General features: G+C 42.0%; 1 protein-coding gene across 1 annotated transcript in view; it reads left to right on the top strand.

Moving 5' to 3' along the window:
- chb (chromosome bows) overlaps positions 1-27,381 on the top strand; it is an 890,037-nt gene that overhangs the window by 118,087 nt on the left and 744,569 nt on the right. Inside the window, exon 3 of the mRNA XM_067147211.2 lies at positions 25,241-25,346. Within this exon, the coding sequence (XP_067003312.1) occupies positions 25,241-25,346 (106 nt within the window). The remainder of the gene's footprint in view (positions 1-25,240; positions 25,347-27,381) is intronic.

The raw sequence follows: 27,381 nt of genomic DNA, 5'->3' as shown, positions 1-27,381 counted from the left end.
GGGGTGAAAATTTGCTGGAACTTAGACGTTACGTAGAAAGAGAACGAATACGAATGTGATAAGTATAAGAAATTCTCTTAAAGTTGAATTGGTTAAATGTTATCAGTAACGGGTCGAAAGTTAATTTGACGTCCCAATGTCCAACTCTAGTCGCTGACAAGGCTCTTGGTTTCATCTCTCGTAGTCGATTGCTAAGACAGGTATGAGATCTTTTAAAGTTGCACAGAGATCTTTTCTTTCAGAACTGTATGAAAATGCAAATGTTACTTTAACTTTCGTGAATTCAGCAAATGTTTTGACTTCCGTGGATGCAAGTAAAATAACACTAATATAAATAGCTACATACCTCATTGAGGGCTTGTTGTAAACATTGCATATTATTCGTGAAAGCATGAACACTTCTGGGAGAAACACCCCACCCTCACAAATCTCGTGAATCCGAATTACCGGAGTCACAGATTCCTAAGCAGAGGAAGGGGGATAACATGAACACACACAGCCTGAATGTATTAACCGGAAAAAAAGTAAATATTATGAAGTTCATATCTATAGAATGGATGATAACAGATTGACAAAATAGATATTCAAGTACCTTTGGGAGAGAAAGTCAACAACGAGGTAGATAAAAGAGGTCCAGAAAGAAATAAAATAAGAGGAAACTGCAGAAAGAGAGATTTATAAAAAGAAAGGTTTAAGAGTGGAATGGAAGGATTCAAAGGAAGAATGAAAAGGAAACTCGGTCCGAAGTGGTCGGAAGAGAGAAAAATAAAGCATAGTGCAATGATGAATGAATATTTGCAAGAACGGAAGAGGAAACAAGGAAGGATGAATTGAAATTGGCGTGTGGTCCCCAGCAGGCCTCGTCGTAAAGTAGTAGTAGTAGTAGTACAAGATTGTGCTGTTGATTCCGTCAAGGAACGATTCCAGGAAAATAACTCCTTAACATGGAAACAAATTGTTACTTGTAAAACAAACCGAAGATGTGAGGTATGATTTCACTAATTGTATTGGTGACCTAGGCCTTTTAGTCGCATGGTGAATGGGATTGCCACAGTATAACAAATACTACTGGAAACTTCTGGCTTGTTAGTTCGCTCTTGAACATAAATATTAGTAAAATTGTTCCTGAATCTGTTTTTGTCATTGTCAGTTTACGCGGCTACGGATGAAGGATCCTTTGTGCCTTGAAGATTGTTATGGAATGAAATGGCGTATGGCTTTTAGAGCCGGGAGTGTCCGAGGACATGTTCGGCTCGCCGGGTGCAGCTCTTTCGATTTGACACCGTAGGCGACCTGCGCGTCGTGATGAGGATGAAATGATGATGAAGACGACATACACCCAGCCCTCGAGCCGGCGAAATTAACCATTGATGGTTAAAATTCCCGACCCTACCGGGAATCGAACACGGGACCCCTCTGACCAAAGGTCAACACGCTGACCATATAGCCACGGAGCCGGACAAAATTGTTATAATCAAACATGACGCAGGAAAGACCAGTCACGTGGTTATTTTCAGTGAACACAACGCCCATGCTAAAAAATTGGACTTTGAAAAGTCTGTTATGAATTTACAGAAAGATGACAGTTGAAACACATTTGCAGCACACCAGGCTTGTTAATGGCGAGTGAGCAGTAGTTTGGTAGTAGGTTTGAGATCCTTGTTTAGGGTGACCAAATCACCGGGCTCCAATGAAACCCGCCCCTAAATGTACCCAGGTACTTTAACTTTTTGATATTAATGTTTTGTTAATAGATTTTGTTAACCCGATGATAGCCTCTTTATCTTTAGTAAAAAAGATAAAAACCGGGCGAGTTGGCCGTGCGGTTAGAGGCGCGTGGCTGTGAGCTTGCATCCGGGAGATAGTGTGTTCGAACCCCACTGTCGGCAGCCCTAAAGATGGTTTTTCGTGGTTTCCCATAAGACCTTAAGACCACGACCGCTTCCTTCCCATTCCTAGGCCTTTCCTATCCCGTCGTCGCCGTAAGACCTCTCTGTGTCGGTGCGACGCAAATGAAAGAAAGAAAGAAAGAAAGAAAAAATCGTCAGATGTTCCATTAGGTAGGAAACTCACCTTCAAAACTTTGGACTGAATTCATTAATATCGAAAAACTGAACAACAATCTCTGGGGAGCAATAACTCCTTTTACTAAGGCTGAAACTTTAGTCCTTGCCGAACTAAACTTTTTTGCAATGGAAGAATTATCAAACATAACGCTATTAAGCTTATTAGTACCTAAAGGTTTGGTGATGTTTTACATTGTGGTAGGCTGGTGTAAGCTCGGCTTCTCGAACGTTTGTCTCTTCACTTGATTGAGGTTTTACAAAATAATTTTGTGTAGTTTTACTACAGCTCGGTGCAATAAATCTGTTATGTGTTTCTTCGACTTGATGTGATCGGCTATGTCAGAACTCCCACCATGACTGATACCAGGGCGAACTCGCCCTGCTGATACTAATAAAACAGTTACATACCGAACACTCTGCTTCGTAATCAGATCGACCTTTCTTGATAAAATTCCACTCGCTGAATTTGCAGGCACATTTCGGCACTGCGGTTTGCAACTCAACGGCAACAATACGACTAATACGAGAAGCCACCGGTACAGCTTGTCTTGACATAACATCAATAACTACACTATTCTGACTGACAGTGGTAAGAGGTGCGACAATCGGACAATTTTCACAACTCTTCTCAAGTTGCAACGCCTGGAACTGTTGCAACCATACAACTATTCTACAGCCAATTTACCGCTGGAAATAAATTACTGTTATTGATTGAGAAATAAGCTAAAAGTAATTAATTTATCGTGTCGTATTCCGTTTAATCGAGTGAAATCTCTAAAATCTTATATTTAATAAAATATGTTTTAGAACTGAATTCCGGGACTTTAAGAAATATCATATGTTATGATGAAAATTCGGGACAATTCGACATTCCGGGACGTTTGGTCATCCTATCCTTCTTCAGCAATACCTTCCTGTAATTTTTGTCTTTATTACACTTACTTATTAAGGAATTGTTTAAAATATTAATACTGTTTGAACAATATTCTCTGGTTCTCTATTATACCACTCGTTGGTGTCGAATTCTTCCGAAGGGTGACATCCCGTTTTTTATATTGTTCGGAATGTGTGTTTTTCACTGGATTACGATATTGAGACTGTTAAAAAAGCAATTGGTTTCTCAGTGCAGTTACTGTATGCGACAAAAACGTGTTTGAAACATTGCAGGAGGTACAGAGTTGAATTGAGTTTCGGAATCTGAGTTCACTTACGATTTCAAGGCTTATGTCAGTACAGATCACTGGTTTGACCCTTACACAGCCTCGTTCGTAATCTTCCTAAAAGGTTTTCTTCCAGCTCAGGAATCTTACTACGCTGATCAAATGTCGTCTGCCTTATACGGCGGACACACCCATTACAGTGACCTGGTTTCCGCGAGATCTGCTTACACGTTCATGCTTCCAACTGCGGGCACAGAACACGGAACATCACTGTAAATTTCACGTTTAGTCGCTTGATGCTGACTTTCCTTAGCCTGTGTGATATTATGATGGACAGTTACAATAGTATTTGGTTATTAATCTTCATTATAGACATTCAGTCTGCTAGCCTCCTTGTTAATCATTGTGGCATAGGCTGAGTAAATCTCCAATCCATTTACCTCTTCAGGAGTGGTCTCTTTTAGGAATTTCTCTACTTCAGGTCAGGGAATTAAATTCTCATTTCTCCAGATAAATCAAGCACGCAAGCATCACTTTGACTCTATATTTCTTGAAACGTAAGGAGATCTATAGGTGTGCGTTTTAGCCATTTTTCATAGAATCTGCAAGGGTGTGAAAGTCGACTGGCATTTTCACTGGCTTCTCACCACAGTGGCCGCGGTTCGATTCCTAGCCAATACTACATTTGGAATTTTCGAAACGAAACATCATATCCTTGTGGTTTGTGTTCCACGTAAGACTGGAGGTCCCGCGGCTATAATCTCAATATAAAGTCATGTAAATCTACAAGCTTGCATTGCATAGAATCTGGTTTTGGGCGAATCGTACTTATTGTTACTCGCTAGTTGGACAGCGTGCATGCTTGCCACAGGGCCATAACTGAACTGACTTTGCTTTCACTTTTTTCTGTTTTTAGATGTGCCAGCTGACCTCTCCTGATCACCTCAATTATTTGCGATTTGCTACTTCTAGATAATTCATTTGCTTGTCTTTCATCGCTCTTCGTTCTTTACCCAATGCCCTGAATCCTGGATACACCTACGATACCTCTATCACTTTCTAGATTCTTCTTCCCCTTACCATTTTCTCTTTCAGCTCTGAACTCATTTCACCAATTATTTCAATAAATTCTATTGAATAGTGTCTTCTTTCTTGAAGAATTTTTGATAGAAATTCTCCATTGCAAGATCTGTTACAATTACACTATAGTTTTACTGAGACTAAAAGCTCTGTGAAGGAATCGTAAGTTTTAACGAGATGCGAAAGACTCTGACTGTCAAATGATAACACATTGTATTGTATGGAAAACGATTACTATTCAAGTAGCATGGTAGAGAGACAGCAGCAAGTTGCTGCGGGAACAAGGTCCCCTCATTCTCTCATGCAGCGTGTAGGCTATTCCTGGAGCTACGATGCTGTCAGACTCCTTAACCACGGCTTTTTACACTTGTTCAATCACAATATATAAAGAACTGAGGAAATTCGTACGGCGTCCATGAGCCGTCGTAAGCAAAGTTCCTCTAAGCAAACCACGAACCTACTACGCTGGCGTAGCAGGGGGAGAGTTGCTACTCCCACGTGGTGCGTCCCAGGTGGCGGATAGGGGGGTCCTAACCGGCTTGGCGGCGGACTTGAGGGAAATAAAATACGTCTCGCGGACCAAACACATAGACATAGACGAAGAATACGCCCACGGTATCCCCTGCCTGTCGTAAGAGGCGACTAAAAGGGGCGACCGAGAGATGATCAGATTAGAACCATGAAACTACTTGTGATTAGTACTACCACGGGGGAGCACCCTGGCTCGCTTTTCCTTGCGCGTAGTACCACTATGTCGGGTACCAAATAGGTTTGTGATTAGTAGCAAACGAGAGCGCGACGGCTTTTACAGTACCTGTGATTAGTAGCACTATCTGAGCGACAGCATGGGATGACGGAACCCATGGTTCTGGCTTGCCTATGATTAGTACCCACTATATGAGGAACACCACGGGATAGTAACAGTGCCTGTGGTTGGTATACTTAGGTGATGAACACCTTAGGTTTGCGTTGCCTGTCAATGGCGCCGCAATGTGCGAAACACAGTAGGTCTGTAATACATGTGCGAATGTCATTACCTGTGAGTAATATCGGGAGTCTACGCTACTCTTGATTAGTACCGCAACATGACAAATACCATGGTTCTACTTTTCTAGCGATAAGTACCATTATGAGTTGCCGATGACTTCGATTTTGGACTCCTTTCGATTAAAAGCATCATCGATTCAGTATCGTGCAATAGAAGCAGTCCCTTGGTCGGTAATACTATTGTTTTACTCCAGCTTCTGTGCATGTGAGGCACTGTGGGTCGGTTCCACTGATCGTGTTAAATTCATATCCATCCATCCATCCATCCATCCATCCATCCATCCATCCATCCATCCATCGTCCTCGCGTCTTGAATTGTGGACAGTGGAGGATTTTGGGCTTTTAATTTGTAATTTCATTTCGTCTCATTTCGTACCATTAGGGGCCGATGACCTAGATGTTAGGCCCCTTTAAACAATCATCATCATCATAACCATCATCCCCTTTAAGCAAAAGCTACGAACAAATTCACTACTGCATCACATTCTATATTTCCGATTAGTTTGTCCAGCTTTACCCATTTTGTTACCAGGACGGTGTAGTTCCGTTTCGCTTATGGGCGGGGATTTATTTTCGGATGTCCGTCCAGTTACCTCACGTTCCTTCTCAAAATCTTACCAACTGAATTCACTTGGATTTTAACCCAGGATACGCGGTTCGGTATGCGAATAGTAGTTTAGTAAGGGATTAGGTGAAAATGTAAACTTGTTTCACGTATCCGACATTTTTAAAATAATGTGATAAGTCTGTGGCAAGACCGCATAAAAGTTTCAGAATTTTTCTCCCCGGTCACATATTTCAGGTAAATAGCAGTTTGCAGTTCATGAATTTTTAATTATTTTGAAAGTGTAAGTTTTGTCAGAAAACATTTTAAATTTCATTTAATGTGTGGCTTTTAGTGTCGGGAGTGACAGAGGACATGTTCGGCTGCTTGGTGGAGGTCTGTGTTTGACGTCCGTGGACGACCTGCACGTCTGTGTATGATGGTGCTGATTGATATGAGATAGGGAGAGGTGACACAATGTGTCGGCACATAGCACCAAGGGATCTGCTTAAGGCTTAACGCGTCCATCCGACGGACGAATCACCAACAACGTCATATGCCCTCACTCCATACGAACATTGCGGAGAGGTTTGGAATTGAATCCAGGCTTTTCGCACGCAGGCTAGGGATCAGAAATTATATACCACCATCTCTCCTACCCTACCGACTCATTTTCTGACAGTCATTGTTTTCTACCAACGGGACTCGAATGGTTTAATAACCACGGTGTCAGACCATTAGACTTGACGCCTTAACAATCATGGCCACCAGGCGGGCTTTAGAAGTAATGAATGCTTTGAAGTTGGTTGAAGGGAGCGAACGTAGGTTACTTCAGCAGTTTCCTGTATGATCTTAATTCTTGTGTTTATATCGGTAAGCCAGTCTTAAGTGACTCAGATGGTAGAGTGCTGGCTTTCTGAGTCCAAAGTGGGAGAGGGAGTTTGATCCTGACCCAGTCCGCTGGCAGTTCGTGTCAGTCTCACATCGCAGATTTAGCACAACGTAAATAATTCGTGCGAATTAAATTTCGTGGCACTTTGGCGTATACGAAACTCGTAGGCTAAAATAAGTTAGTGGAATGCAAAACTAACGCTTTATATGAATGAGCTCTAACGTCTTGGAACACATCATGACTCAAACGCAAGGGGCACTGTGCTGTTACCGTTTTGTCTGATTGGTTGAGATTCAAGATTTAGTGTATTCAATAAACGTGTGTACTGTTGAGGTTAGATTTATTTATAAAATAAAACTAAAACTAATGGTGGCTTATGGTTATTGCATCTTCAAAGATGTAGGCGTACCTTAAAAACAGTGCTGTTGCACAAGATACGTTACATGGGTCGAAAGCAAGGTTTAATATATGAGTTGAGATGTTAACGGCTGAGATTTGCGGTGAGGCTGCAGTTTTGAAATGAATACGTGAAACATATTCGCCTGTGTAACGTGCAATATTTTATTTCGTACTATGTTTAATTTCTTTCTCTTGCTCAGTTCAGGGCTCTCCAATCAAACAGTCGGCGTCCTTGACGCCATCAATGAAATAATGTATTTAATTCAAGAATCAGACGATAACGTATTGAATCGCTCACACCTGACGCAATATAGCAATTTGCTCACTATCTACGTAACTGTTTTTCATACGTACTTACATCTCCTTTATAGACTGTAGTGTGTTCCAGCGTTCAGTCTGCAAGCCTCTGTGAATTTATTAACCGCCGTCACTGTTCTGCTCGTAACTAGTTCTGTGACCTCGTTTAGTTCTATACCTCCTATCCGTAAATCGTTAGAAACTGAGTATAACCATCGTCGTCTTGGTCTCCCTCTACATTTCTTACCATTTCTTACCTCCCATAACTGAGTCAGTCATTCATTACAGGTTATGAACTTTATTCCGTATTGGCGGTTGAACTCTTTCAAGATAATTTATTGCAATCCTATTGAATAGTCCTCCGTAAGTCCAACCCCTCGTCCACGTCGCACACCGATTCTAGCCGGCAATAAATCTCATCTTTCCGGGTTCACAAAAGCCGTTGAAAATTCATACTCGGGGGTTTTCCAGGTCGCTGATTACGAACCCTTTAACATATTATCGATGAACGGAGTAGCGGATCCACTACGCGTCCGCTAACTCGCAAAACTTGTGGTAGCCAGTCAAAATTTAGTATTCAGCGAATGGATTCATGGTAAATGGCGCGCTACGTTCCCGTTAACTCTTTAATGAAATTATGAACAGGGTTTATAAAGAAAAACATGTCCGACTCGTTGCCTGAATGGTCAGCGTGCTGGCCTTCGGTTCAGAGGGTCCCGGGTTCGATTCCCGGCCGGGTCGGGAATTTTAACCTTCATTGGTTAATTCCAATGGCCCGGGGGCTGGGTGTTTGTGCCGTCCCCAACATCCCTGCAACTCACACACCACACATAACACTATCCTCCACCACAATAACACGCAGTTACCTACACATGGCAGATGCCGCCCATCCTCATCGGAGGGTCTGCCTTACAAGGGCTGCACTCGGCTAGAAATAGCCACACGAAATTATTATTATTAAAGAAAAATATATGGAATCCTTGACAAATGTCATTATGTTATTTTCATAAGAATCGGTCATCTAAATCCATGATGTAAAACATATCAACGATTGTAAAAATTAGGCCAGTTTGGCGAGGAAGGTGACCTAAAGAGCAATAAGAATATATTACGTTATATTTGAAATATTTCGATTTTTTGGCGCCATATTTATTGGTAAGACTTCTTACGAGGTATTCCTTGGGTTCACTATCTGTATTTGACATTTCAACGTCCTCTTCTGCTTTGGAAGTCTCTTCATCCGAAGCTTCCTCTTCATCTGTGACCTCATCGAACACGAGCAAAGCGTGTACTTCATGGGGCAGTTCATTCAAGTGATTTTCGGCTTTGATGAAGTGCCTTGTAACTACTGAGTCCGACTGAAACAGGAGACTGTGTATTAAGGTGTTGTGTCCTTTATGGAGGTTTTCCGGGTTTGGTGCTCTCAGAAGAACCTGTTATTTTTGTTTCGGGATTCTTGGGCCTCCTCGGGCAGCTTTCCGATTGGTAGTAGGGCGTATCTGATCGCCTGAGCACCATGCATTAAGACTTAGTGGACGGTCGGAGGCATAGGATACCAATTATATAAGGACACGTACAATTTTGCAGTGTCTAAGGCGTATGCGCCGAAAGCCTCATCGTTCATCTGATGGCCACTGGACAAAACCTAAAACCCAGAGAAGAGGATAAATATCGTGAAGCGACGGAACTAAGTCCAAATATAGTTGAATTGCGTTTTGTTGTTGTATCTGCAGTATAACAGCAAATCTGGTGATTAATTCTTCGCTGACTCCGATTGCTTCCGCTGCCTTTTACGGATTGCGATAGAACCTCCTTGTGATGTTGCCGGTGTTCAAGTTCCCAGTCCCTTGAACAACCCTGTCAACTTTCAGGCCCAGCTCTTTCCACAAAGCCTCCTAAATATTGGATTTTCGATCTTTGACATCTTACTTTTGTTCATCTGTGGTGTTTCGTAAACTACCTCTAAAAACAAATTTCAGTGTAAAGAAATACAGTGAGATCCATGGTATAGAAAGGCTCGGAGAACGGTAGGCTATGAGTCACAGACAGTGGGTGTTGCGTTGCGAGTAGAGGGTGGGAGGGGGAAATGACACTGATAAGAAAAAGTAGAACGGTGAAATTTTTTCGGGTAGCTTATAAGCAAATACCACCAGCAACAAAAAGTTGCAACAAGTGGCAGTTGACTTTTAGTGGAAAATATGTAGTATAGTGTATAATATCGATTAAATCAATCAGTAACTCATAACTACCTATAACTTAGGTTTCCGACCCTGAAAACGCCGTAAAATCGGAGTACAGTGAAGTCTAAAATATGGAGAAGTTGACTGGTTGATACGTTTTTTTTAGCGAGTTCAGAAGGACTTATCCTTCTGAATTTAATCAACAAATACCCTCCAAGAAGGGGTTCTTCAATATCCTGGTTGGTCCCAATAAGATATAAATGTATTTTTTTCCCAAGTTTTTAAAATGGTCATGTTTGTGCTTCATTCCCCGTCACTAACACACTCCAAGCACATTTTGTAGGGCAGATATGAGGTACCTGGGGTGTCTAGAATGAGTTCCCAAACTTTTTTCAGCGATTTCTTGACTTCGATTTTATCAATATTTTGCCGGCTAGAATCGGTGTTTAGACCACTGTGCTTCGTGGGGGACGGGCAACGGTACGAAGTAGGGGATAGTCTGTAAGGGTGAAGTACAGCGGGGACCTTGTGTGGCCCAGGACCGCTACGGTAGCTGGAAAGGCCTTACAGGAACCCTGAAAAGTAACAGCTAACGGGGCTCTGGTAAAGTCCTTAACGGCAACTGAGGCGGAGAAGGAGACCTTTGGTACGGCAAAGCTGGCGGAGGAGGCAACCCTTCCTCTTGGGGTAAAATAAGAGGAAAACCACTGCCTTGTGGTGAAGAAGGATCTTCAAAGGCTAAGGGAGACGACCCCAACAGAAAACTGGAGGCGTAGGTGGCAGCCCCACCGCCAAGCTCGGGTGCCGTGGGCCAATAACTCGCACAGCCTTAAATTACCTTATTACAAAAACATAAACAATGAGAAACCGGGCTGATCCAAAGATCCTTTGGCTTGAAAAGGCTAACGAAAATTGGACTATGTAATGTGAGGACTCTGCGGGAAAGTGGAAGGCTACGACAGGCAGTATCATGTATGAGGAGTTATGGCCTGAACATCTTAGGTTTGAGTGAGGTGAGATGGAGTGAATTTGGGGAATTGGCAATCCATGATGGAGCTACATTTGTATACTCTGGAAGACGCGAGGGCGACGGAGCGAATTATGGAGGTGTGGGTATATTAATGGATAAGGAGGGCAAGAGGAGCCTTATGGAGTGGTACCCAGTGACGGAAAGGATAATAGTGGCATGTTTTAAGACCAATATTAGAAACGTTGTGTTGATAGTATGCTATGCACCTACGGAGTCGGCGGAGGAGGAAGACAGCAATAGGTGTTATATGGACATCTTAATAGAACGGTTAAGAAACAGAAAAGGAAGGATATCCTAGTTGGAGGAGATTTGTTTGCAAAAGTGGGACAGCACAACGAAGGACTTGAACATATTATGGGAAGGCATGGTTTAGGAGAACGAAATGAGAATGGACAGCTGTTTGTGGACTTCCGTGCAAGCCACGATTTGGTTATTGGTGGTACTACATTTCTACATAAAGACTGCCATAAGGTGACATGGGTATCACCGGATCATAGGACAGAAAACCAGATAGATCATGTGGCTATTGGACGAAGGTGGAGGAGTTCATTGTTGGATGTGAGGAACAAGAGAGGTGCGGACAATGGTAGTGGCTACCTTTAGAATGAAGATCCAGGCACAAAAGAGAGGGATAGACCAGACAAGGAAGCAATATGATGTTGGAAAGCTAAGGGATGACAGAATGTGAAAGAAGCTTTCAGGATAGAACTAAAGATTCGATTCCAAGCACTCACTGAGGTGGAGGATGAAACTATTGAGGAAAAATGGGTGAAGACTAGATCTGTATTTACTGAAGTGAAAATAAACTGGGTTTTAAGGACAAAAGGAAAAAAAAGACAGGATGACTGACCAGACATGGGAAATTATCAGACAAAGGAAAGAGATAAAGGAAGTAATGAACGCATGTAAGGCACGAGCAACGAAGGCAGGATAGCAATCCAAATACGCTGCGAAGGATAAGGAAGTAAAGCGAAGTGTGAGGAGAGATCAAAGGAGATGGATAGATGACTTATCCCAACAAGCAGAGGAGGCAGCCAGAAAGGGAAATCTTAGAGAACTCTATACCATCACCAGACTTCTGGCAAGGAAGCAGATGCAGAAAAACTGTCCAGTCAGAAACAAAGATGGTGTTCTAACAAACTCTGAGGATCAACTGAAGTGATGGCAGGAACATTTCTCTGCGGTGTTAAACCACTCCTTGGAGGAGCAGGTAGATGCGGGTGAAGGCGAAGAAGAAGAGGAAGAAACCCAGCCTGACCCAAGTATCAAAGTCTGCATTCCACCAGTGGAGGAAATCAAGCGGGCATTGAGAGAGTTGCATGTTGGTAAGGCAGCAGGAGTTGACAATATTCCAGCAGAAGTCATAATTGATATGGATACCCCTGCCAAAATGTTGCAGCCTCTATTTGAGAAGATATGGGTTAATGGAGAAATGCCGACAGATTGAGAATGTGGGTTGCTGGTGAAGTTGCCAAAAAAGGGCGATACGTCAAACTGTAACAACTGGAGGGGCATTACGCTTCAATTCCTAGCAAAGTCTGCACCAGGATTCTGCTGAACAGAATTAATTAGTATATCAATTTGAGGCTCCGGCGGGAACAGGCAGGCTTTCGATCGAATCGCTCGTGTGTAGACGAAATAAACACCTTGATGATAATTCTGCAGCAGTGTGCTGAGTGGTCATCTCGCCTCTACGATAAAGCTTTTGATTCGATCAACAGAGAAGCTATGTGGAAAGAAGTGAAGCGGTATGGAATGCCATCACAAATTACCAGCCTCATTCAAGAAACATACCGTGATTATACATGCAGAGTCATTCATGAGGGCCGTGTATCTGAGCCTATATCTGTACGTTCAGGAGTATGTCAAGGTTGTATTCTCTCGCCAACCATGTTCCTGGTGGTGATTGATGTAACGCGAAATGTGAAACGTGGTATCCAGTGGGGATTGGCTAAAAGGTTAAAAGACCTAGACTTCGCTGACGACGTGTATCTCCTGTCTGAGGCACGTGGTGAAATGCGATCAAAGATTGAAGACTTGGTAAAAGAAGGAAGAAAGGTGGGACTAACGATCAACTCAAAGGAGACCAAGGCCCTAAGGATGAACACCAACAAACTAGACCCATTTGTCTTCAGGGATGAACTTAGAGGATGTGGATAGTTTCACCTATTTGGGCAGTGTAGTTACCAAAGATGGAGGAGCAGTACAGGACGTCTCTCAACGTATAACAAAAGCAAATGGTGCGTTTGTTCGGCTCAATCCGGTATGGAAGAACAACAAAATATCTATCAGGACCAAACTTCGCATTTTCCGAAGTAATGTCAGGCTGTTCTACTACGAGACCTGGAAAGTGACTGAAGTGATTACCTCCAAGTTGCAGACCTTTGTCAACCGCTGTTTAAGGAAGTTTTTAAACATCTACTGGCCGGAAGTAATCTCCAATCATGTACTATGGAGAAGAACGGGTGAAACCGAGATGGCCATAAAGATAAAGCAGCGAAAATGGAAATGGCTAGGACATGCGTTTAGGAAAGGGAATAAAGCCATTGAGTGAGAGGCACTGGATTGGAACCCGTAGGATAAAAGGATGAGAGGAAGGCCCAAACGAACGTGGCGATGATCTGTACACATGGAAGCAATGGAAGAAGGCAAGACCTGGAGAGTGAAGAGGTTGGCTGGCAACATGATCAGACGGAGATGCCTTGTTGATTCCCTTTGTTCCACAAGGAACAACAGGAATTAAGTCGAGTCCTATTCAGTACAAGAGTCCATTCTTCTCCTAGGTAACTTATCCTCTCCATTCGTCTCGCATGACCCCAACAGCGAAGCTGGTTTATGCCTACAGCTTCATCCATTGAATTAATTCCTAACTTATCCTTACTCTTCATTCCGTGTACCTTCTTGCCAATGTTCCCACCTATTTGTAACTGTTTGTCGCTACTTTTCATTTCTGTTGCTTCTAACGTATTTTCGTCCGGAAGCTGACCTCTTTCTTACAGAATACTGATCACAATTGCGAGCTCACTGCATTAGCGTTACTGCGTATTGATTCAATCTAACATCCTGGGAGGACACACATCCTAAATACTTGAAATTATCTACCTGTTCCAGTTTTGTATCCCCAATCTGAAATTCTTTTTTTTCCTACTGACATCGATTTAGTCTTGGATAAGCTCATTTTCTTACCATGCTCATTGCGCCTATTGTCACGTTCCAAGATATTATTAGCCTGCAGGTTTTCGGCACAATCGGCTGTTAACACCAAGTCGATAGCTTAGATCAAACAACTTACATTTTCACCTAACTGAATCCCTCCCTGCGACAATATATTTCAACAGATGGCCCATGTAAACCATGAACAACAAAGGTGAAAGAGTACAGCCTTGTCTAACCCCTGTAAGTTACTTGAACGAAGAACTCATTCTACCATCAATCCTCACCGCAGCCCAATTGTCACCATAAATGCCTTTGATTAATTTTAATAATCTACACTTAAATCCATAGTCCCCCAGTACGGCATACATCTTTTCCCTCGGACCTCTGTCACATGCCTTCTCTAGATCTACGAAACATAAATACACCGCCTGACAAAAAAAAGTTACGCACCCAGAATGATAGGTTGGAAGTGAAACTACATATGCTAAAAGATTGCATGTGCATTTATTGAACCTATTACAATATGGGATTAGAGACAAGGCAATTAGAAGTTACAGGTGGAATATTGGCGCCACGTCAGTTGGATGTCGCACCCCTCCCCTCCCCCCCTCGGCCATAATGCATGCCCTTTATACAGTTCGGAATGGTGTCAGACAGCCTTTGGATCCTATCCTGAGGCAAATTCGTCCACAGTTATTGCAGCTGCCCTTCCAGATCCCGCAGGTTGGTACTGGGACGGAGTCCCCTTCCAATGTCATCCTACACGTGTTGAGTGATGGAGAGGTTCTCGGATCTTTTTGGCCACGGGAGAACCTCAACATGCTCTAGGCAGTCCATAGACACACGTGCTGTGTGTGAACGTGCATTATCTTGTTGGAACACTGTCCCAGTGTGTTTTGCCATAAGGGGTTGGACGTGCGGATGCAGAATGTCTCTGGCGTATCGCCGTTCCGTCAAAGTCTGCCGAAGCACTATTCGAGGTGACCTGATAGCATCCTATGGTTCCTTACACCATGATGCCAGGGATTACGCCTGTGTGTCTTTCCGCAAATTGGCAGGGTCTGTCCTTTTCCCTCAACGCCTCAAACCCGCACACGATGGTCATCTGAGGTTATGGAGAAGCGGGACTCATCACTTAACATGATGCGACGCCCATCCTCCCCTGTCCATGCCTCCCGCGCAAGGCACCACTCCAAACGCAGGCGTTGGTGCTCTGGTGTCAATGGCAACCGACGCATGGGGCGGTAGGATCCCAGTCCGGCGGATGCGAGTCGTCGAGACATTGTGCGGGAACTCACAGGATGTTGTAGAGTCTCCAGTACATGTTCGCGGATGGCGGGTGTCGCAGTTATAGGATCCCGCAATTCTTAGCGCACCATACGACGGTCCTCCCACGGGGTGGGGTTTCCCGGTCGACCCGAACCTGCACGACGTGATTGGATGCCCTCGTGTACCCATTGGTGCAACATAGGGCCACTGTAACATCTGAATGGTTCACATGCTTGGCAATTGCATGATATGACCAACCAGCCTCTTGCAGTCCCACAATGCGGCCTTTACCAAAAGGTGGATAGGCTGTTTAACGCGTCTGCGAGGCATCGTGGATGCTTTGTACTGTACGTTGTCCTCTTTGCACATCTTGCTTAACTGTCTGTCTCACAGCAGTTGACTGGTAACAACTTAACAGGACGGTACTAACGAATGCACGCAGGTGGGCGTTCTACACATTACAGATACTTGTAAATGTAATCACTTACTCACACATCACTGGTATACATGTATACCGAAATGGGATAATATTGGACCACTCCTGGTTGCTTAACTTCTTTTGTCCGGCAGTGTATAACTGTCTATTCCTCTATTAGCATTTTTCAGTTATTTATTTAATTGCCGGTTTACAGCAGGGTAGTAAACCCCGATTACAGTAAAACTAAACATCTTTAAAGTGCTTATTAAATTACATTGACACAAAGTCTTCGATCTTAATAAATAAGAATATAATTCTTAATAACCTGACGCGTGCTGAAAATGTGATCATGACAGCCCCTCTGTGGTCTGAAAGAACGCTGGTTTTCATCCAACTTATTCTCAACCACTGATCGCACATGTCTTCCAAAATCGCAGTGAACACCTTGCCTGGTGTACTGTTGTTCCAATCCTTCCTATTCCCTTGCTTTTAGAAGGGTGCAATTACCGCTTGTGTGTCTGTCTCCGTAGCGTAAGGGTTGCGTTATTAGCTGCCGTCCTCGGGGGCCCGGGTTCAATTACCGGGTCTTCCAGAAATGTAAGAATGGCAGGAGGGCTAGTATGTGGTTAAACTGGTACATGCAGCTCACCTCCATAGGGGGTGTACCTGAAAATAGCTGCACCACCTCGGGACGAGGACACGAATTTACTTTTACGGCTTTTGTACAATCCAAAGGTACCTTACTAACACTCCATGCTAACCTTGTTACTCTGTGAAGCTATTTCATCCCTGCATTTCCCACTATATTTCTCCATTTCAGCTCTAATTTTATCCGTTTCTGTTGCTTCTTGACAACGCAGTTTACCATCCTTTCCACTTCCTTGATCGTAATTCAATCAATCAATACTGATCTGCATTTAGGGCAGTCGCCCAGGTGGCAGATTCTATATCTGTTTTCCTAGCTTTTTCTTAAATGATTTCAAACAAAATTGGAAATTTATTGAACATCTCCCTTGGTAAATTATTCCAATCCCTAACTCCCCTTCCTATAAATGAATATTTGCCCAGGTTTGTCCTCGAATTCCAACTTTATCTTCATATTGTGATCTCTCCTACTTTTAAAGACGCCTCTCAAACTTATTCGTCTGCTAATGTCATTCTACGCCATCTCTCAGCTGACAGCTCGGAACATACCACTTAGTCGAGCAGCTCGACTTCTTTCCCCGAATTCTTCCCAGCCCGAACTTTGCAACATTTTTGTAACGCCACTCTTTTGTCGGAAATCACCCAGAACAAACCGAGCTGCTTTTCTTTTGATTTTTCCAGTTCTTGAATCAGGTAATCCTGGCGAAGGTCCCATACACTAGAACCATACTCTAGTTGGGGTCTTACCAGAGATTTATATGCCCTCTCCTTTACATCCTTACAACAACCCTTAAACACCCTCATACCCTTATGCAGAGATCTCTACCCTTCATTTACAATCCCTTTTATGTGATTACCCCAATGAAGATCTTTCCTTATATTAACACCCAGATACTTACAATGATCCCCAAAAGGAACTTTCACTCCATCAACGCAGTAATTAAAACTGAGAGGACTTTTCCTATTTGTGAAACTCACAACCTGACTTTTAACCCCGTTTATCAACATACCATTGCCTGCTGTCCATCTCATAACATTTTCGAGATCACGTTGCAGTTGCTCACAATCTTGTAACTTATTTATTACTCTATACAGAATAACATCATCAGCAAAAAGCCTTACCTCTGATTCCACTCCTTTACTCATATCAATTATATAAATAAGAAAACATAAAGGTCCAATAACACTGCCTTGAGGAATTCTTCTCTGAATTATTGCAGGGTCAGATAAAGCTTCGCCTGCTCTAATTATCTGAGATCTATTTTCTAGAAATATAGCAACCCATTCAGTCACTCTTTTGTCTAGTCCAATTGCACTCATGTTTGCCAGTAGTCTCCCATGATGTACCCTGTCAAATGCTGTAGACAGGTCAATCGCGACACACTCCTGAATCAGAGATATCTGCTGTATCTTGCCGGAATCCTATAAGTTGAGCTTCAGTGGAATAACCTTTCCTAAAACCGAACTGCCTTCTATCAAACCAGTTATGAATTTCGCAAACATGTCTAATATAATCAGAAAGAATGCCTGCCCAAAGCTTACATACAATGCTTGTCACACTTACTGGCCTGTAATTTTCAGCTTTATGTCTATCACCCTTTCCTTTATACACAGGGACTACTATAGCAACTGTCCATTCATTTGGTATAGCTCCTTCGATCAAATAATAATCAAATAAGTACTTCAGATATGGTACTATATCCCAACCCATTGTCTTTTAGTCTATCCCCAGAAATCTTATCAATTCCAGCCGCTTTTCTAGTTTTCAACTTTTGTATCTTATTGTTAATGACATTGATATCATATATGTAAATTTTAATACTTCTTTGGCATTAGCCTCCTCCTCTATCTGGACATTATCCTTGTAACCAACAATCTGTACGTACTGCTGACTGAATACTTCTGCCTTTTGAAGATCCTCACATACACACTCCCCTTGTTCATTAATTATTGTGGAATGTCCTCCTTGGAACCGGTTTCTGCCTTAAAATACCTATACATACCCCTCCATTTTTCACTAGAATTTGTGTGACTGCCAATTATGCTTGCCATCATGTTATCCTAGGCTGCCTTCTTTGCTAGATTCAATTTCCTTAGTAAGTTCCTTCAATTTCTCCTTACTTCCACAGCCATTTCTAACTCTATTTCTTTCCAGTCTGCACCTCCTTCTTAGTCTCTTTATTTCTCTATTATAATAAGGTGGGCCTTTACCATTCCTTGCCACCTTTAAAGGTACAGACCTGTTTTCACATTCCTCAATAATTGCTTTAAACCCATCCCAGAGTCTGTTTACATCTTTATTTACTGTTTTCCACCGATCATAGTTACTTTTTAGAAAATGCCTCATGCCTGCTTTATCAGCCATATGGTACTGCCTAATAGTCCTACTTTTAAGACCTTCCTTTCTATCACATTTATTTTTTATTTTTAACTTTCAATTTTTTAATTTTAAATTATTGATTTTTTATTTTTTATTTTTTAAATTGTTGATTTTTAATTTGTAATTTATCTTTCACCAGCATCATTGTCCTCCTCCCTGCGAGATCGCGACGTCACCAGAAAGATTACCTTCTGTTTTGAGAATATTTTCAAAATATTCCTCCCACCTGTCCAGTGATTCCCTGGCTGTATTATGAGTTCACCTGATTTGCCCAACACACTATTCATTTCCTTTTCCCCTCCCATTCTAAGATTTTTTATTACTATCCAGAAATGTTTCCCTGCTGCTTGACCTAGCCTTCCCAGGTTATTACTAAAATCTTTCCACTTCTGGAATTCAATTACTATTTGTTTCGCTCTGCTTCTTCCATCTATGTAAAATTTCCTGTCTCCATCAGTCCTTGTTTGGAGCCATATTTGATATGCCTTCTTTTTAAATGTACAAGCTGCTTTCACTTCGTCATTCCACCAAGATGTTTGCTTTCATCCATCTGTACACGCAGTGGCTCCTAGGCATTCGCATGCTGTTTCTACTACAACATTCCTGTATGCCACCTATTCTCTTTGTATATCATGAATCTGCTCGTTGTCATGTTTTCAACATTTCACTGACCATCCATTTACTTCTAATTTCCTCATCCCGGTGATATTTTACCCTTATTCGTCTGTAGACAGATTTCACTTTCACAATCTACGCCTAGAGATCCTTAGTTCGCTGCAAATCGGTTAGTGGTTCGTATCATCGAAAAATCCCCGGAAAATCCGCACATTCCTAACAAATTTCCGGCATTCAAAGTTCATTAGGAAATAGCCTATTATGGATCCGGTGCCCTTATCCTCCCATTTGTAGCGGTGAATAGCCTTATGCTTGAAGAATGAATTCGCGACTGCTAATCCCATACTAACACGAAAGTCCTGCAAACGCTCCCCTTTCCTATTAGCTTCCATATCTTACCCCCAATCATCGTTTCGTATCCTCCAGTTCTATTTCCAACGCTCGTATTGAAATCTCCCATTAGCACTATCCTATCCCTGCTGTTGACTCTGACTACGATGTTACTCAATGCTTCTTAAAACTCGTCGTCATCTCACATGGTGAGTACACTGAGTCAATTCTCATCTTAATTCCTCCAGCTGACAAATCTACCCACATCATTCGCTCATGTACGTGCCTAACAGAAACTATGTTGCGTGCAATAGTATTCGTGATGAACAGTCCTAAGCCACACTCTGCCCGTCCCTTTTTAATACCCGTCAAGTACACTTTATGAATTCCTGTCTCTTCTCGTTATCTCCCTTAAACCGAATATCATTAACTCCTAGCAATCCAGATGCATGCGCTTTACTGACAGCCAGTTCTACTTCTTTTTTCCGTAAATTCCATTAATATTGATAGCTCCTCATCGAATTGCATTTCGTTCGCCAAGTTGTTTCCGAGGAGTTCCTCGCCTGTCAAATGAGAATGGGATTGTGTTCCTCTCATTGGTTCGAGGCTTGGTTAAAACTTTCTGAGAGCGTGCTCTCTGAAAAATTCTGTGAAGCAGGATGTTCTCCCTACTTACACATATTCCCAGTGAGCATCTCTTCTCGAACGTGTGCGGGACCACCGGTGGATTGTATAGGCCTAGCCGCCTGAGCACAGAGGGCCATGACTCAGCATATGTTCGAGATGCTATCTCCATTCCATAGGAACTGGTGTTCTGACTCTCAGGACCACCTGCTGGGCCACTCAGCCGTTGCTCTTGGTTCACGAACTAGGACGTGACTACAATAATCCACACCACGAACCACACTGTTTTTCATGAGTTGAAAGAAAAGTTTCTGATCGTATGTATTTTTATATTGGTAGAATATGAGTGCGGTGAGTTACTACAGTATCATTTTGAGGAAACATGTAATTCGGCAGGTATGAAATAATGGATATATATTACCCGTTTCACTTCTTCGAGGTGCGAGTAGAAGGAATCTTGCGAAAGTCTGACTCTCCTTTTGAGAATTACCTGACTTACTAAGAATATCAGTGATTCGGTACGTGTGCCGTGATAAAATTTGGTTTCTGTTCTTGATCTACAGTATAGGGCCATTTATAAAACACTGTTGTTTGTTATACATGCGGGACATCTGGGATGGGAAAAACCCGAAGTGGGTGTAAATGAGTTTCGTGTTAGAAAGAGTATCTTGAATTTATGTATATGCAAGTACTATTAATAAATTTACCCTCCATTAACTATGTTTTTCTTGATTTATGCTGGAACTAAAAAGAGTAGTCATGGTACAGATGCCAGCAATATTCTCCCATCAGTGGCATGTACAACAGCTACTCAGTATATAAAATTAGTGTCTAGTTGTGTTGACGTTCAGAACTGTAATATCTAATTTGCTAATGTTAAGTGTAATCTAATTTGAGTTAATATCAAAGAAGATACGTCTGGAGGTTTCGGAAGCTAATGATATTCGGGTAGGGACAGATACCGAAGAAGAGATTATGAAGTACAGGTGTTAAAGAGGAAAGGGCAGAGTGTGAGATAGAACTCTCCATCAGGAATACTATTGCACGCAGCATAGTTCGTTATACACGTAAATGAGCTAATGATGTGGGCAGATTTAGCTGTTGAAGGAATTAGGACGAGAATTGTCTCGGTCTACTCACCATGTAGATTAGGATGAAGTTGACAAATTTTATGAAGCACTGACTTACATTGTAGTCAAGGTCAACAGAACGAATTAATAGCGCTAATGGGTAATTTCATTGCGGGAGTTGGAAATAGATGTGATGGATACGAAAAGGTGATGGGTAAATGTGGGGAAGATATGGAAGCTAATAGGAATGGGAAGCATTTACTGGTCTGTGTTCGCATGGAATTAGCATTACGAATACAATATTAAAGTATAAGGCTATTCAGTACTACATATGGGAGGGTAGAGGCACCAGATCCATAATAGACTACATCACAACAGACTTTGATTTCAAGAATTCTGTTAGCAATGTGCGGGTATTCCAGGGATTTTTTGATGATACAGACCACTATCTGACCTGTAGTGAACTAAGTATATCCAGAGAAGCCACCTGCTACGGATTTTGCGTAGTTTTAGTGATTTTCTCATTTGTACTACGACAATACGGAAGCGGTGCTGATTATTACGTATTCGCGAAATCGAAGTGCTCTTTTATAAATTCTTCATTTTTCCCGCGAATACTTAAAGAAGAAACATCGTTTCGCAAACAGGAAACTCGCTGTTAGAAAACAGTTCATGAAAAAGATGAGTACGTTAGCCTAGATAGCGACATTTGTCTACAAACTTCAGCTTTACCACAGAGCATAACATTCAGTAAGATTGTATTTAATCAATGCAGATTCCCAGCATAATATGTGTCCTGCACTGATTAACGCTTCTGCTGCCTTCTTTCGTTGCAAATTTATGTCGTATTGTGCCAACATTTATTCAAGCGAAGTGAAGAGCAACATTAAATAACATAGCAGGACGTGTATAAGTAAAAACAATGAAGAGCCGAATGACTGGACAAAAACGATCTGCAACGAATCTATATTCCCGGAAGTAGTACACGGAAAGGTTTTCATTCGTAGGAGCATAGAAATTATATCGAGGCACGTGTTTTGTGAATCACGTGTGTGATTTTTCAGTTGAGGATGCAATGATTGTCCGCGCTATGTGAAATCTTAAAATAAAAAAAATAAAAAAAGTGACAATTACAGTGTTACACGGGCTGAATATTATTTATCACGTTTCTTGGCTGAACATAACCTTCCCTTATCTGTACCAGACACTGCCACTACGGACAACCACTTTGTAGGTTGGCATCTCTGTTATATCTGACCGTAGGACAGAGATACTGCAATCTGTCTGCAGACGAATAAGGGCAGAAAATCTTCAGGACGAAGAAATTAGACAAAAAAACATTAGTGAAAATTCAAAAGAATAGACGGTAGTAGCTTCAGGATATAGAAATACAAAGGATGTTTGGTAGTGTGATGTGTTGTCTGAGTATGAAGAGGAAATTGTTGGGGGCAAACAGACACCCAGTCCGAGCCAGAAAAATTAATCCCCGATCTGGCCGGGAATCGAACCCGGGGCCCTCTGAATCGAAGGCCTCAACGCTGACCATTCTGCCAAGGAGTCGGACAAACATTTAACACACGTTGTTACTAAAATTGGTTTTCAGCTTTAATAATGCTTTTCCAGTTCTAGTGGTGAGGTTGTTTCCTTCGCCTGTCCACACTGCATTAATGGCAAAAAATGCGCTCTACGGCTATATTGGAACCTGGCAATGCTGAACAAAAGCTAACATACAGCTGAATATTCATAACACTTACGTTTTCCTTCTTAAAATATTCAAATATTTGACACCACTTTTCATTTCCACTTCGATTTCTGATATTCCAGTCTTCAGATTGATTCCCATAATATTTTTGCACTTACAGAACCTCTTCAAATTATGCATCTTCGTCGAATTTAAAGCTTGGTAAAACAGTTTTAATATACAGTATTCGTAATTGAGCTGTGCATTCTTCCAACTTAATTCTGTTTACATTAATCCAATCCATTGAGGTCAGTCATCACAAATGGCGCATACCACCCAAGAAGGTATTGAATGTAGGGCGTCATAGAAATCGTCAACATAACTGCTGAAGTTTCAAATTTAAATAAGGCCTTCATTGTCGAGTTCCTTCAGCTGATGCTTTTATCACCACGTGACATTGTTTTTGGCCACTATTTCTTTTTTCTCCGTAGGTATTTATTTATTTTTGGCCCGTATTTGTTCTGTTGTTGCCCGTGTAACGTTATTTATATCAGCTATGTTTCTCTTTGTGTCACAACTCGGTACATTGATTTGTGTCTTCCTATCATTGAGTGCCTGTATTGCGTGAATGAGCTCTGTTGCACATTGGATGTGTGTTACGTCGACTTTATTCTACGGTTCATGTTGAGGAGGTCTCTAACTTACTACTCGTGTACCAAATTGCTCTCTGACGTCCCTGCTATGTGGTTGTGTATCGGAAGGGCCTGTGCAGGGGAGGTTTGTGCTGTGTTGGCATTTGAGTTGCATATGAGAGACGTATTGATGCGATTTGGGCCTCCGATCTTGTGTGGGTTTGGCTTCGCATATCCGCGTGAGACGTTATTTATGAACCGTGGTTCTACATTTTGCGGTCCTTTTGACCATTGTTATCGATTATACGTTTCCTGTTCCTTGGACCCCTTTTAACATATTGCGTGAGTGTTCGAATGTGAGAGATGTAGGACGCATATCATATTGCCTAGTTGTGTCGTTTGTTCTTTGCATTTTCTTGGGCACTTGCATTTCTTTTGTGTGTGTGTGTGTGTCCTTAGCAACGCCTTGTTTACCCGTGATCCCGGGCGCCAAGTTTGCGCGTGCCTCCCTTTCTTTGATCTTTTGTTCGGCCATATTTTATCTTTCCCTCTTTTTTGAGTTCGTTGGGAACTATTGTGTTGGATTTCATTTAATGGCCGTTTGTCGCGATCTGTAAATACTCGTCCTGTTGATATGGATATCAAATGATTTATTGCTTTGGGTCGAGGTATGCGTTATGGAGTTAGCCTATTTTGTTCCTAAGGTAACAATTTATTTTCTTATGTTCTGAATATTTTTATTTTATGAGTGGTTGAACCTGTTGGCTGGATCGTATTATTGGGTAGGCACGATTCTATGATGATGGTGAATAGATTATTAGGCTTATGTATTGTTCTCATCAGGGCCGGTTTTCTTTCATTGTTTTATTTGTTCCTGATTTTCGCATAGCCATTTATTATTTTGATCTAATGTTTTTAAACTCGTTTCCTACTCGGCGTAATTATTGTAGGAGTAGGAGTGGTAGCCTTTTAGATGTTATCTTTTTGATTTAATAGGCTCGAGTTCAGTTCATAACTTTGTCTCTGGTCATTTTCGACCCGGTCGGCGCGGGGGCGCACCAGGGACCACTTTATGACTCGTTGTGCCATGTTGATGTGTATTGAATGTCCAAATAACGCTTTTCATTTCAGTTCTTAATTGGTACAAAGAATGTTTCTTTTCATTGCTTGTCTTGTTTTTATTTCAGTATGTGTGTGTATCATGGAGGTATGAACATATAAAACAGTGACCAAATTTCTTTTCGGAACCGTGTAGTATTTTTCGGATCCTACACTCATCTTAGTTGCCAGAACAGTGAATTGCAAATAATTTTATATTCTAGCCCGAAATAAACTCTCAAAGAGGTCGTGTTCGTTACATGTAGTAAATATCGAAGAGTTGTTAAGTGCAGAACGAAAATAGCTCACTGGACATCACTGGGACCCGAATCCTTTCCGACTTCGCGTCAGATGCTTTTACCAGTTGAGGTTGAGAGTTCAGATCCCACTGGAGTCCGGTTAGATATTGTTCTATAATATAACATCTCTTCGATTTGTACTACATTCAACGAGCATGACCTGATTCGTTGAAAGTTTATTTCGAGTATAATGCGGTTCTGAAAATGAAATATTCATTCCTGTATCCTGCGTTCAGTCACGAGAATTCCATTCGTGAGAGTTCACATAATTGTATCATTTAACGCATCTTGAAGTAGTGCTTTTCTCACCATGTTGATTCTTTTTCAGGTGTCGCAGTATGGCATCGACGCCATGACGTACCTCGTGGACCGCATGGGGGCGGACTTCCGACCGTACATCCCCACTGTGCTGCCTCCCATCATCGATCGTCTAGGTGAGTATAGGGAGTTTCACAGATGAGAGTTCAATGCACTGCCCAGATCTGGAATACCCCCTGTGAGTGGGGGATGCAGACGAAGAATTCACTCACGGTATCCCTTGCTTTCGTAAGAGGCGACTAAAAGGGGCGACCAAGGGATGATTGTTAGAACCATGAAACTGCTTGTGATTGGTACCACCACGCGGGGAACAGCATGGGTCGCTTATACTTGCGCGTAGTACCACTATGTTAGGTACCAAATAGGTTTTTGATTAGTAGCAAACGAGAGCGTGACGGCTTTTAGAGTACCTGTGATTAGTAGCACTCTATGAGCGACACCATGGGAGGAGGGAACTCATGGTTCTGGCTTTCCTATGATTAGTACCCACTATATGAGGAGCACCACGGGATAGTACGAGTCCCTGTGGTTAGTACATTTATGTGATGAACACCTTAGGTTTGCGTTGCCTGTAAATGGCGCCGCAATGTGCGACATAATGTAGGTCTGTAATATATGTGCGAATTTCATTACCTGTGAGTAGTAACCATAATGTGTGGAATACCGCGAGTGTACGCTACTTTTGATTAGTACCGCAACATGACAAATACCATGGTTCTACTTTTCTAGCGATAAGTACCATTATGAGTTGCCGTTGACTTGGATTTTGGCCTCCTTTCGACTACAAGCATCAGTATCGTGCTATTGAAGCAGTCCCTTGGTCAGTAATACTATTGTTTTGCGCAAGTTTCTGTGCATGTGAGGCACTGTGGGTCGGTTCCATTGATCGTTTTAAATTCATATCCATCCATCCATCCATCCATCCATCCATCCATTCTCTCTTCGTCCTCACGTTTTGAATTGTGGTCAGTGGAGGATTTAGGGTTTTTAATTTGTCATTTCATTTCGTCTCATTTCGTACCATTAGGGGCCGATGATCTAGATGTTTAAACAACAGGCATCATCATCATCATCACCCAGATCTGGAATAGTGTCGCACATCGGAATGCCTTCCTAATAGAGATTATTATCTTGAAATGAAATGGCGTATGGCTTTTAGTGCCGGGAGTGTCCGTGGACATGTTCGGCTCGCCAGGTGCAGGTCTTTCGATTTGACGCCAGTAGGCGACCTGTGCGTCATGATGAGGATGAAATGATGATGAAGACGACATATACACCCAGTCCCCGTGGCAGAGAAATTAACCAATGGTGGTTAAAATGACCCTGCCGGGAATGAACCCGGGACCCCTGTGACCGAAAGGCCAGCACGCTAACCATTTAGCCATGGAGCCCGACATCCTGCCTTGAGCAGTTAGTATTAATATGGCTATACATTTTTAGTGACTCGTATAACAAATGGGTTTCGAATCAGAATTGTTAACCTGTAAGTGTGTTAAAACCTTATATTTTTCTGAACAGCTGCTTTGACAATACAAATTGGTGAGAACATCTATATACACTCCTAATAAAATTACTACTATTAGGAAATGTGAAGTATTTTAGGTATGGCGCTAGACAGCAAGTATATTATTCGCTATAATGTGTTTCTTTTCTAAATGCCGCGAACACAGGAACTGTGCTCTGTAGGATACCGTTTAATAATAATATAATTATTAAATTAATGTAGTAATGGTCCACCTTTCAATACTATAATATGCAATATTCTAAATTACATTAATTAGGGACTAGTTTCGGCCGGGGCTGGCTATCTTCAGCCTTAATGTAAAACATCTAATAAATAGACACATGCACACAACTGACATAAAACAAATGAAACAAATATATACAAATTGACATTAAAAACTAGGGTGAAATTACGAGTAAATTTGAAAATAACTAGGTTCTAACATCTTGAGTATGCTCATCATCGAGAACACGGGAACTGATAAATGTTGATCCCGTAGTTCATCACCAAATCTATTTGAGTGGTGTTAGCCATATGCAAGTCATTGGACACCGCTGTAAATAACCACTAGCTGATGGAGAACTGTTTGATGTTGTTGCACCGAGCTCGATAGCTGCAGTCGCTTAATTGCGGCCAGTATCCAGTAT

Source organism: Anabrus simplex, chromosome 5 (genome assembly GCF_040414725.1).
Source record: "Anabrus simplex isolate iqAnaSimp1 chromosome 5, ASM4041472v1, whole genome shotgun sequence".
Lineage (NCBI taxonomy): Eukaryota > Metazoa > Arthropoda > Insecta > Orthoptera > Tettigoniidae > Anabrus > Anabrus simplex.
This window is presented reverse-complemented; position numbering and strand designations above follow the sequence as displayed.